At 36.9% G+C, this 13,801-nt stretch overlaps 1 protein-coding gene across 5 annotated transcripts in view; it reads right to left on the reverse strand.

Moving 5' to 3' along the window:
* Nucleotides 1–204: 204 nt before the first annotated feature.
* LOC106092631 (transcription factor HNF-4 homolog) overlaps nucleotides 205–13,801 on the reverse strand; it is a 139,937-nt gene continuing 126,340 nt past the window's right edge. For all 5 annotated transcript variants that reach the window (XM_059364524.1, XM_059364523.1, XM_059364522.1 and 2 more), the window contains 5 exons: nucleotides 9,828–10,158; nucleotides 5,277–5,773; nucleotides 5,075–5,212; nucleotides 4,770–5,006; nucleotides 205–1,699 (listed from right to left, as the gene is read on the reverse strand). In XM_059364524.1, the coding sequence (XP_059220507.1) occupies nucleotides 786–1,699; nucleotides 4,770–5,006; nucleotides 5,075–5,212; nucleotides 5,277–5,773; nucleotides 9,828–10,158 (2,117 nt within the window). In that variant the 3' untranslated portion in view covers nucleotides 205–785. The remainder of the gene's footprint in view (nucleotides 1,700–4,769; nucleotides 5,007–5,074; nucleotides 5,213–5,276; nucleotides 5,774–9,827; nucleotides 10,159–13,801) is intronic.

Genomic DNA, 13,801 nt, shown 5'->3' on the forward strand with positions numbered 1-13,801 from the left:
GACTCTAAAAGATTTTGAATTATTTAGTTTTTTTTATTTGATGTAAACATAAACATACATATAAGTGTCTCTTTTTCCATAAATCAATAAATTTCATCACACCCTATTGAATAAAAATATATATTTTTAAAATAATAAAAATTAAATAAAAAAAAAAAATAATAATAAAATATTAAGTTTTACCAAACACAACGAATTGATTTCATTTTATGAAATAAAATAAAAAAATTAAATTTTTTTAATAAAAAGAAATCATAATAATGATAACGATAAGCCATATAAAAAATGTTTACAATTCACAATAATTGTTCCAAATAAAAAATTCAAAATATGTATGACCATACATAAATAAAAAAAAAATGTCAGTTTACTTTAGTCTCAAATCTTAGAAACTAGATGCTCATAAAGGAAGACTATGCGTATGTATTGACAAAGACTAAGGCCTGGGTCGGGGGCAGGGGCAAGGCTAAGAAGTGGAAGAATGATGAAAGGGTGGGTTTGCAAGGGGAATATTTGATAGAATAAAACCTAATTACCAAACTAAGCTAAAACATTATTTAACAAAATTTCAACAGTTTAAAAAAAAACAAAACTTATTAAGAAGAACTAGACTATCAATAAACCTTTAACTGATCCATAAATCCTTAAATTAAATACATAATTATATATGTATAACTATAGTTATATGTGTGTGTGTGTGTGTGTATGTGTAAAGAGTACCCTTTTTCCCTATAAGGAAAAGTTTTTTTTTCTGTTTTTTTATGTTTAGTGTGTTGGAAAGGCACTTAGTAACCTGTTTCCGGTTCCTGTTTCAGTGTCATGCGATAGGCTTCGCCTACATCATGCATGGCATTTAACATATAACTGGAAGAACTTGTGGTGGGTGTTTGGCTAGATGGTGAATTGTTGCTGCTGTTGGCCATGGCGCTTAACGCCTCCGAGGAACGTATTTTCAGGGGAGCCCTCCTTAGCATTTCCTCGGCACTGCCCTCCGAGCGATTGTATTCGTTTAGAGTCATCTCGGCGGGATTGCGACCCTGGCCAGCATTATTGCCACTGTTGTTGTTAATGACTGCTGCGGCCGCCGACGATGATGTTGCGCCGGACTCGGATCTTTGGTAGGGGTGACTACGATGCAAAGGTGGTGAATGGGACATGGGACCCGGCCCCATGCTATGTTGCATATGTTGAGCCTGATGATGATGTTGTGTTTGGGGCGAGGTGGGAGGCTGGTGCATGTTTGACTGTTGCTGCAAATGACTGTGCAGAGTGGAGACTACATTTGTTGTTGCCCTTAAATGGCCATAAGAATCCAAATAACTATTGCTGTTATTGTTGCTACTGTTATGCCTTGAGGCATCTGCCTCATTGCTTCGCTCACCGTCATTCATCAGTGGCGAGCTGTTGTTGTCGCGACGCATTTGCTGGCCGCTGGCCGACGACACTTGTGGTGATCTTGAGATCAATGGGACTCCCAAATTAAAATGATGACCATTCACCGCACTGCTATCCATCATAAGTTGGGCTTCGAGCGTGTTTTCCATGCATGTGGATATGGCATCGTTTAAGTGATCACTGCTTGTGGGTGATGATAGCACATCCAAGGAAGATGTGACCTGACTAACATCAAGGCCATGTGTGGGACTGTAGTTGTTAAGATTGGGTGGTGTCAGCGGTGTGTTATTGTCGGCCAGTTCTCCTGAAACGATAAAAGATATGATGGATATGTTAAATATATAAGGAAAAGTATTGCAGAGAGCAAGGGTACTAAAACTACCCTTCCTTAAGGGCAAGGGTACTAAAACTACACTTCCCCAAGATCACTTAAACTATTGTTCCACATGGGCAAGGACACTAAAACTATCCTTACCCAAGGGCAAGGGCACTAAAACTATCCTTACCCAAGGGCAAGGGCACGAAAACTATTCTATCTCAAGGGCAAGGTCATTAAAACTACCCTTTCCCAAGGGCAAGGGTACCAAAACTACCCTTACACAAACGCAAGGGTACTAAACATACCCACCCTCAAGGACAAGGGTACAAAAACTACCCTTACTCAAGGGTAGGGCTACTAAAACTATCCTAAAGTTTAAAGTACCCATTTAGTAATTTTGGGTACTAAAAGTACCCTTCTCCAGGGCAAGGAAACAAAAACTATGCTTCCCTAAGGGCAAGGCTGGTAAAACTTCTCACCCCTAGGGCATGGATTCTAAAACTACTCTTCCCTTAGTGCAGATGTACTAAAACTACTCTTCCCAAAGGGCAAGGGTACTAAAAGGAAATGGTACTACAACAAGCGCTCCCCAAGGACAAGGGTATTAAAAATACCCTTCTACAAGGGCAAGGGTACAAAAATTACCCTTCCCCATGGGGAAGTGTACTGAAACTATCCTTCCTCTAAGGCAAAGGTACTAAAACTTCCTTTTCTCAAAGGAACGACTGCTAAAACTACCCTTGCCAATGGGTAACAGTACTAAAACTACCCTTCTCTAAGGGCAAGTGTACTAAAACTACCTTTCCCCAAGGGCAAGTGTACTAAAACAACCCTTTTTCAAGGGCAAGGGTACTAAAACAACCCTTCACCAAGGGCAAGGGTACTAAAACTAACCTTCCCCAAGGGAAAGTGTGCTAAAACTATCCTTCTCCAAAGGCAAAGGTACTAAAACTTCCCTTTCTCAAGGGGAAGACTACTAAAACTAGCCTTGCCCATGGGTAACAGTACTAAAACTACCCTTCCTAATGGGCAAGGGTACTAAAACTACCCATTTAGTATCTTTGGGTACTAAAAGTACCCTTCTCCATGGCAAAAAAACTAAAACTTCTCTTACCTAAGGGCAAGGGTACCAAAACTTCTCACCCCTAGGGCATGGATTCTAAAACTACTCTTCCCTTAGTGCAGATGTACTAAAACTATTCTTCCCTAAGGGGAAGGGTACTAAAACTACCCTTCTCCAAAGGGAAAGGGTACTAAAACTAGCGCTCCCCAAGGGCAAGGGTATTAAAAATAACCTTCCACAAGGGCAATGGTACTAAAACTACCCTTCCAAAGGGCAGGAGTACTAAAACAACCCTTCCCAAAGTGCAAGGGTAATAAAACAATCCTTCCAAACAGGTCATGGGTACTAAAACTACCCTTCCCAAGGGCAAGTGTACTAAAACTATCCTTCATCAAGGGAAAGGGTACTAAAACTATCCTTCCTCAAGGGAAGGAGTACTAAAACTTCCCTCCCTCAAGGGAAAGGGTACTACAACTATCCCTCCCCAAGGGCAAGGATACTAAAACTACAATTCTCCAAGGGCAAGGTTATTAAAACTGTCCTTCCTCAAGCGCAGGCGTACTAAAACTGCACTTTCCCAAGGGCAAGGTTATTAAAACTGTCCTTCCTCAAGCGCAGGCGTACTAAAACTGCACTTTCCCAAGGGCAAAGGTACTAAACCTGACCTTCTTCAAGCGTGGGGGTATTAAAACTGCCCCTTTTCAAGGGCAAGGGTACTAAAACTACCCTTCGCCAAGGGCAAGAGTACTAAAACTACTCTTCCCTAAGCGCAAGGCTACTAAAACAATCCTTCCACAAGGGCAATGGTATTAAAACTACACTTCCCCAAGGGAAAGGGTACTAAAACTACCCTTCCCCAAGGGCAATGGTACTATAACTACCCTTCTCCAAGAGCAAGGGAACCAAAACTACCCTTGTTTAAGTGCAAGGGTTCTAAATCAACCCTTCCCAAAGGGCAAGAGTACTAAAACTACCCTTCCCTAAGGGCAAGGGTACTAAAACCACCCTTTTCCAAGGGCAATGGTACTAAAACTACCCTTCCGCAAGGCAAGGGTGCTAAAACTACCCTTCTCTAATGGCAAGGGTACTAAAACCTCCCTTCCCCAAATGCAAGGGTGCTAAAACTGCCCTTGCCCAAGGGCAAGCGTACTTAAACTACCCTTGTTTAAGTGCAAGGGTACTAAAACTACCCTTCCTTAAAGGCAAGGGTACTAAAACTACCCTTTTTTAAGTGCAAGGGTACTAAAACCTTCCTTCCTAAAGTGCAAGGGTACTAAAACTGCAAGAGTACTAAAACTACCCTTACCTAAGGGCAAGGGTACTAAAACCACCTTTTTCCAAGGGCAATGGTACTAAAACTACCCTTCCGGAAGGGCAAGGGTACTAAAACTACCCTTCCGGTATTAAAACTAACGTTGCCCTTCTTCAAGCGCAGGGGTACTAAAATTGCCCTTCGCCAAGAGCTAGGGTACTAAACATGACGTTCTTCAAGCCTGGGGTATTAAAAATGTCCTTTCCAAAGGGCAAGGGTACAAAAACTACCTTCCCTCAAGGGTAAGTGTACTAAAACTATCCTTCCCCAAGGACAAAGGTACTAAAACTTCCCTTTCTCAAGGGAAAAACTACTCAAACTACTCTTTCCCATAGGTAACAGTACTAAAACTTCCCTTTCTCAAGGGAAAAACTACTCAAACTACTCTTTCCCATAGGTAACAGTACTAAAACTACCATGCCTAAAGGGCAAAGGTACTAAAACTACTCTTCCCTAAGGGCGAGAATACTAAAACTACCCTTCCCCAAGGCTACTAAAGCCATCCTGCCATCCAGCGAGGGTACTAAAAGTGACCTGCCTAAAGGACAAGGGAATCAAAACTACCCTTCTTCAAGAGCACAAGTACTAAACTACCTTTCTGCAAGGACAATGGTACTTAAACTCAAATTTCATACATTTCCCCGGAAATGACCTGGAATATCATGGTGATTTGGACTTACCTCCCAATAACATTTCCTGCAGCAATGAATCAATGTGGGCCACACCAAATATTTTTGCAAATTGTATTTGTTCGATCATTTGCCAGGTTATGGATTGCAAAACTGGTAGTATGAGTAAAATTTCACCAAAACGTCCACGCGATTCATATTGACGATCGGAGACATAATCCTCCAAATTATTAAGAATTTGATGGCGCAGAGCTTTAATGCGTTGGGGTTCATTTAAACCACGGGCGTCTACAAAGGAAAGAAAGAAAAAATTAGCAGAAAGAAAAACAAAACGTCCTTTCAAACAAACAACTTACTGGGATCGAAAAAGACCAAAGCCTTAATGCAGGCCAGTTCGGTGTCATCGATGTTAACATCTTTTAAGGCCATAACCAATTCATCTATGATACGGGCTCCAATGCGTGATATATCCAAATTGGGTGAAACACGGGTATCTAAGCGAACGATTCATGTTTCAAGTTTGGTTCATAACAATTTCTGTTTAAAAATTTTCCCTACCTGGGCAATGTTTGGTGATCACACAATTATTGCTTAACAAGAGCACATCTTTTAAATGCATCGATCTTCTGGATAGGCCCAACAGCAAATGTTCTCCAGCATGTGCCCTAAGCAGAGCCACCTGATCATCTAATTGCAGATCATTAAAAGCCGGTATATGTTTCGCCCATTCGACTAGGGTCAGTAGTTGCTGTTTCATAGATTCACACACATCATTAATGCTGGCAAATTGTTTGGTAGAGAGATCTTCATTGGCATTGGTTTCCATGGCGGCACCCGCCTTGGATTGCCTACTCTCTAGTTCCGCCTTGACCAAAGAGATCACGGATAAACCATTGCCAGGATCTGGATCATCATTGGAGGTGCGTCTGCAGCTAATACGATCACGTTCATTTTGTACAGCTTCCTTTTTCATGCCGGCCTTAAAACATTTGCGCAGACGACAATAGCGGCATTGGTTGCGTTTATCTTTATCCACCACACAATTGCGGGAAAATCTGCAGTTTTGGGAAAGGGAAGTTGGGGTGAAAATAGGCTTGAGAAAAAAAATGCCCCCACAATTTGGGCTAAATTTTTAACTAAATCGCTAACAGATTAAAACTGAGAATTTAAGCTCAAATCTTAAAATAATTTGGGTCATATTAAACTTTTTGATATATAGCTCAAAAAATAAAAAAAAAAATTACCCATCCATTTGGGCTACTTTGGATCGAAGATGAATAGTGATACTGGTTGTGGAATACTCAGCGTGGAACTACGATTGAATGTCTCTTATCGTATGAGGGATGATTGCAGTATCTTCCAGGCGAAGGTCTTAGTGAAAATAGGCTTGAGAAAAAAAAAATGCCCCCACAATTTGGGCTAAATTTTTAACAAAAATCGCTAACAGATTAAAACTGAGAATTTAAGCTCAAATCTTAAAATAATTTGGGTCATATTTAACTTTTTGATATACAGCTCAAAAAATAAAAAAAAATTACCCTTCCATTTGGGCTACTTTGGATCGAAGATGGATAGTGGTTCCGATAGTGGAATACACTGCGCGGAACTACGATTGGATGTCTCTTATCGTATGAGGGACGATTGCAGTATCTTCCAGGCGGAGGTCTTAGCGATTGCCAGGACGGAGCCGCGGATATGTGCATATTTAGCGAAAGTCAGGCTATAGGATCTAGAGCGCTGTATGAATGTCGTCTCTCTCTCTGGAGAAACCACATAGGCACCACAGGGTGACCCCGCATTGAGTACCTGGTCACAAGGATGTGATAGGTAACGAGAAGGCTGCTTTGCTTTGTGTGCGAATAACAGATAACAGATGTTCACCCGCCTCTCTCACATATTTATTACAGGCTCTGGCTGTGTTATAAGAAAAAGTGATTTCGCAGAGGGAATGCTGAAGCCGCGGAAGATTTTTATCATCATCATTGCCAATGTCCGGCCTTAAGTCATAGTAGGAACTAGATACTGGGCTCTTTTTTATTTCAGGCAATTAAAAGGACTGAATCCAGGAAGATTGAAGTCTTTTGTCCTATCATCAAAGTGGTACGAGAGGGTACAGTGATCAATTGTGAAGCAATCAGTAACGGCTCCAGTTAATCCACCCAGATCGAAGCGGGAAAGGCTGTTGAAGAATCACTATGGGGATTGTATTGCTCAATCATCAAAGTCGTCAAACAGTTGAGTCGGCAGTTAATCTACCTCGATCGAAGAGAGAAAGGCTATGGAGGAATCACAATTGGCCACATTTGGCCTAGGCGGATACCAAGGCATCTATTGTCTGGTGTCATCCCTATCCAACCTAACCAAAGCTACATCACCACTGTGGTGAAGGACATTATATTGGGTTGCCCAAAAAGTAATTGCGGATGTTTTAAAAGAAAGTAAATGCATTTTTAATAAAACTTAGAATGAACTTTAATCAAATATACTTTTTTTACACTTTTTTTCTAAAGCAAGCTAAAAGTAACAGCTGATAACTGACAGAAGAAAGAATACAATTACAGAGTCACAAGCTGTGAAAAAATTTGTCAACGCCGACTATATGAAAAATCCGCAATTACTTTTTGGGCAACCCAATAACTTAGGGTATTTGTTTCAAACATCCAAAAGGAAGAGAAAAATATCCATTGATAGGTATACCGACTCAGAACGATATATATAGCTCTCACTTTGTACTTAGATCTTCTCTTTAAGTATTAGTTTTTAAATAAATTTGGGCTATATTAGATTTTTTTGTATATGGCTCAAAAATATTAAAAATTACCCCAGTATTTGGGCTTAATTTCAATAAAATAATTTAAATTACTCTGCTCTACTAAAAAAATTTGCTTTGTATATTTCAGAAAAAAAAATTAAAAATTAACCCAATATTGGGGCTTTTTTTCGTAGTTTATTCAAAAATATAAAAATGACCCCATTATTTGGGCCAAATTTCAAAGAAAAATCTTCTAAAAATCATAACAGGAGAACAGAACACCTCGTGCAAAATTATAGCCAAATCGAAAACGAATTGCGGCCTCTAAAAGCTGAAGAAGTCAAGACCCCAGATGGGTTATATGGCAGCTATATCAGGTTATCAACCGATTTTAACCATACTTAGCACAATTGTTGGAAAGATAAAAAATTAACCCAATATTGGGGCTTTTTTCGTAGTTTATTGAAAAATATAAAAATGACCCCAAAATTTTGGTGAAATCGGACGAGAATTGCCCCCTCTAGAGGCTCAAGAAGTCAATACCCAAGATCGGTTATATGACAGCTATGTCAAAACATGGACCGATTTGACCCATTTACATCCCTACCGACCTACACTGATAAAAAGTACATGTGGAAAATTTCATGCTGCTAGCTTTACTCCTTCGAAAGTTAGCGTGTTTTCGCCAGACAGAATGACGGACAGACAGAAAGACTTAAAATGTTATGACAATCAAGAATATATTTATTTTTTGGATTCTTAGGCGCATATTTCGAGATGTTACAAACAGAATGATGAAATTAAAAACATAAAAAAATTTTCCCCATATTTGGGCTAAATTTAAAAACAATATAGTAGTTCCAAGAGCAATAACTCCCAGAATACGAGCTCACTTTTTAAATAGCTTGGATGATATATTTGTTGGATACTAGCCCAAATCTTGAGATGATTTTTTTTTATTTTTTCTCAAATTAAGGAAAATTTTAAACACCAATCACTCAAAAGAATAATAGTAACCCAAATACAAACAAAATTTTTAGCTAAATTTTGGGCGGTACAAGATTTTGTGGTTTACGGCAACAAAAATATAAAAAAAAAACACCATAATTTGGGCTGGATTTCAATAAAATTAACTATTAACAAAGTTTAGACCATAATTCATGTGATGGGTAGATGGCCCCACTATTAGGGCTTAATTAAAAAAAAATTTATTTGGCCCAAAAAATATAAAAATAACCCAAAAATTTGGGCTTGATTTAAAAAAAAAAAAAAAAAACAAAAATCGACCAGAATTCGTACTAAATTTTGTAATAAATTTGACCAGTATTCGATTGTTTAATAAATGGCCCCATGAATATAAAGACTGAACCCAATAATCAAAACCCCAAAAAATTAGCCAAAAGAAATATTACCTCCAGAATAGCATGCATTTTTAGCAAAGTTTGGGTAATGTAAAATTTTTTGGTAAATGGAGCAGAGCATGTCCATTTACGATTCTGAATGCCTGGGTTCGAATCCTGGCGTGAATATCGGAAAAAAATTTCAGCTGTAGTTATACGCCATACGTTATATGCCATGTAAAAGCTTCTCTCCAAAGAGGTGTCGCATTGAGGTACACCGTTCTGTCTTGGCTATAAAAGGGAGGACCTTATCATTGAGCTTAAACTTGAATCGGACAGCACTCATTGATATGTGAGAAGGTTTCCCCCTGTTCTTTAATAAAATTTTCGTGGGCAAGTGGCACAAAAAATGACCCCTATATTTGGGCTAAATAATTTCCAAAAAGGAAAATGCCTACCAGAATAAAAATCCAGTTTTTAAATAAATTAAAGCCATATTAGATTTTTTCATAAGTAACACATAAAGAATAGAGAATGGTCCCAATATTTGGGCTCAATTTTTAAAACCAAAATGCCCAAAAACAATAGCAGCATATGAACCCAGATTTCTAAACAATTTGAGCAACATTAATTTTTCTGGTAAATGTCGCAAAAAATATAAAAAAATGACCCCAGTATTTGGGCTTACTTATAAAAAAACACCCAAAAGAAAAATGGTTCCCAGAATAAGAAGCCAAAGTTAAAATAACTTTAAGAGCTTTACCATGTTTTGGCACTTTTTCAAAGTGTATCAAAAGCTTATCATACACTGTCCGTCCGTATGGGTGTTGATTGATGTACGTGTAAGCCCAGCTAATTTCTTTTGATGTGGGTCTGTGAAGATTTCCAATGGCCCATTGACTTCATATTTCTAGAGCCTTTAGTAGACTTTATGTTTGCCCAATGCTTCTTTAATTTCAACACCCTCCCTTCCCCCTCAACACAATCCCCTTAGTTCCATATATAACTAAAGCTTACCTGCAGGTATATTGATGATTTTTACGCACACTCCTTCTAAAGAAACCCTTGCAGCCATCACAACTTGAGGCTCCATAATGTTTGCCCGTGGCCCGATCTCCGCATATTGCACACACTGTCGATGATTGTGAGTTATTGCCATTGCTGGCAGCAGCAAAGGATGTACTGTTGTTATTGCTGCCCGTACTGGCCGGGGAATTGGCATTACTGTGATTACTGTTGCTATTGTGTCCCAAAGTACCTATGGGGCTCAGCTCTTGACTCACTGGACTATGGGCCGTAGTGTTTGCTACTGATATTGCCTCCGAATGTAGCATATGATTCTCGGGATCTGTAAATGAACAATAAAACCCCATTATTAGATGATTAAAGACGAAAGCATATTTATATGCATATACAATTTAAATTGAAATTTATTTTTAGCTAAATAGCCAAGTATAGAACCGGTTCCGACGGTTATTACTACCACTAAGTACTTAATGATCTGGTATGTAATGATCGGAGTTGTGTTGCTTTTTTGTTGTTTTTCCTGTAGTAGTCTCCATTACCATTGAATAAGTTCGACGCAAACCAATTAATGTCAATCCGAGTAACTGATATATTTTTTGTAGTCTGTGTTTACTGCATTTAATTGCTTTAATTAATAACAATTAAAACTCAGAAATATTGTTGAGAGAGAGAGAGAGAGAGTGAGACAGAAAAAACCAATTGAAGTAAATGCAAATATTTGGTATTACTTAATGCCCGATTGATCTAAATACAGTGGTATGAATGTGGATAAAAAAATTAAATGCCAAGCTAGGAAGTTTGCAATATCAGCCACTAGTCAGTGCTAAAAGAGCTAGTACCTTATTTAAACTTTTATTCTATTTAAATAAGAAGCAAGTAACAATTTGGTTTATAGTCTTGAAGTAAAATTGCAAAAATTGCAAATTTTGCCCATGAACATTCCACAAAGGAACAGGGGCTAACTTCTCACATATCAATGAATGCCGTCCGATTCAAGTTAAAACTCAATGATAAAGCGCCTCCTTTTTACATAGCCGAGTCCGAACGGCGTGCCGCAGTGCGACACTTCTGTGGAGAGAAGTTTTGCATGGCATAGTAACTCACAAATGTTGCCAGTATGAGGAGGGGAAAACCGCCGCTGAAAATTTTTTTGCTGATGGTCTCGCCAGGATTCGAACCCAGGCGTTTAGCGTCATGATAACTTTTGCGCTACGGTGGCCTCCAAGTATTCCTTGAAGTATTCTGTTCAAATTACAAATTTCCGAAATTTTTGAAATAATTTTTTTCTATTCAAATATTTCTAAGAAATTAAAAGTGTATCAGAAGATATATATTTACATTTTAATCATTCCGGCAAAAATGTTGAACTTTAAATCTCACTTTGCAAACTGTTATACACTAAGGGAATACTGTTATACGCTAAAAAGACCTAGTCATACATCAGAAGAGAAGTAATTTCAATTAGTTTTACTAGACTGGCATTGGTTTTCTAACTGTTATACTAATTAACGATGATTTAAAATATTTCCCGGAACTGTTATACATCAAAAAGACTAAACATATACATAAAAACCACGTTACACAAACTGTTTTGCACAGAGAACCTAGTATTATATACTAAAGCATGCTATTTTACTCTTTAAATAAACAAATACAACAACCATGGCCATTTTTTAAAACTGTTATGCTGTTTTCTACTTCACTTGCAAACTGTTATACACCTAATATACCCCCTTTTCAAAAAAAAAACAGTGTTTATACAAATTCAACAAAACTCTGCTTGAATAAACAAAGTAATACATGGATGGCGCTTGTATTAGAAACTGTTATACACCAAAAACATACTGTTATACACTAATAAATGCTTTTGGACTCCAAGAGGAGCCATAGCTATCAGAAATTATTCTCTGTCATTACATCTGGCACTCCTACCGATAAATTAAACCATTTTTGAAAACTGTTATATTTTGAAAATTTATTTTCCGGCAAAACTGCACTGCGTTTAGTTAAAAATTATACTATTCAACGATGATTTTAAATTTTTTTCGGAACTGTTATACATCAAATAGACTAAACATATGCATAAATCCAGGTTTTACAAACTGTTATACACTCAGAAAATAGTACTATATACTTAAAATTGCTGTTTTATTCTTAACATAAGCAAATACAACAACCATGGCTATGTTTTAAAACTGTTATACTGTTCTCTACTAAGTTTTGCATGGCGTAGTAACTCACAAATGTTGCCAGTATGAGGAGGGGAAAACCGCCGCTGAAAATTTTTTTGCTGATGGTCTCGCCAGGATTCGAACTCAGGCGTTCAGCGTCATGCTAACTTCTGCGCTACGGTGGCCTCCAAGTATTCCATGAAGTATTCTGTTTAAATTAAAAATTTCCGAAATTTTTTAAATAATTTTTTTCTATTCAAATATTTCCAAGAAATTAAAAGTGTTATACTATCAGAAAATATATATTTTCATTTTAATCATTCCGGCAAAAATGTTGAACTTTAAATCTCACTTTGAAAACTGTTATACACTAAGAGAATACTGTTATACGCTAAAAAGACCTAGTCATACACCAGAAGAGAAGTAATTTCAATTAGTTTTACCAGACTGGCATTGATTTTCCAACTGTTATACTAATTAACGATGATTTAAAATATTTTCCGGAACTGTTATACATCAAAAAGACTAAACATATGCATAAAAACCACGTAACACAAACTGTTTTGCACACATAACATAGTATTATATACTAAAGCATGCTATTTTACTGTTTAAATGAGCAAATACAACAACCATGGCTATTTTTTAAAACTGTTATGCTGTTTTCTACTTCACTTGCAAACTGTTATACACCTAATATACCCTTTTCAAAAAAAAAAAAAAAAAAACAGTGTTTATACAAAATCAACAAAACTCTGATTGAATAAACAAAATAATAAATGGATGGCGCTTGAAGTTAAAACTGTTATACACTAAAAACCTGTTATACACTAATAAATGCTATTAGACTTAAAGAGGAGCCATAGCAACCAGCAAATATTCCTTCTCATTACATCTTGCACTCCTCCTATCGATTAATTAACCCATTTTTGAAAACTGTTATACTTTAAAAATATATTTTGGTAAAACTGTACCGCGTTTAGTTCAAAGTGTTATATGCCTAGAGTATAGGCATTTTTGTCTAAAATATATGTAAATTATACTTGAAAGACGTATAACCATTTAGTTTTACTAGACTCTCATTGGTTTTCGAACTGCTATACTATTCAATGATGACTGAAAATATTTTCCGAAACTGTTATACATCACATAAACTAAACATATGCATAAAAACCATAAAAAAAACCAGGTTGCACAAACTGTTATACGCACAAAAAATAGTATTATATACTAAAACATGCTATTTTACTCTTAAAATAAGCAAATACAACAACCATGGATATGTTTTGAAACTGTTATACTGTTCTCTACTTCACAAACTTGCGAAAATTGTTATACACTTAACATACACCTTCTTCAAAAAAGTCTTTATAAAAAATCAACAAAACTCTATTTGAATAAACAAAATAATAAATGGATGGCTCTTGAAGTCAAAACTGTTATACGCTAAAAACATAATGTTATACACTAATAAATGCTATTAGACTTTAAGAGGAGCCATAGCAACCAGCAAATATTCCCCATCGTTACATTTTGCACTCCTCCTACTGATTAATTAAACCATTTTTGAAAACTGTTATACTTCAAAAATATATTTTCCGGCAAAACTGCACCACGTTTTTTTTTTTTTGTCATTTTTGTCTAAAATATATATAAATTTAACTTTAAAAACTTTGAACCATTTTTGTTCTCAGTAGGCAAGAACCAAATATTACCTTACCACCTGTTATACACTAAAAGAAAACTATTATACACTAAAAGAACATTGTTATGTATCAAAGAGAAGGAATTGTA

This window comes from Stomoxys calcitrans, chromosome 3 (assembly GCF_963082655.1).
Source record: "Stomoxys calcitrans chromosome 3, idStoCalc2.1, whole genome shotgun sequence".
NCBI lineage: Eukaryota > Metazoa > Arthropoda > Insecta > Diptera > Muscidae > Stomoxys > Stomoxys calcitrans.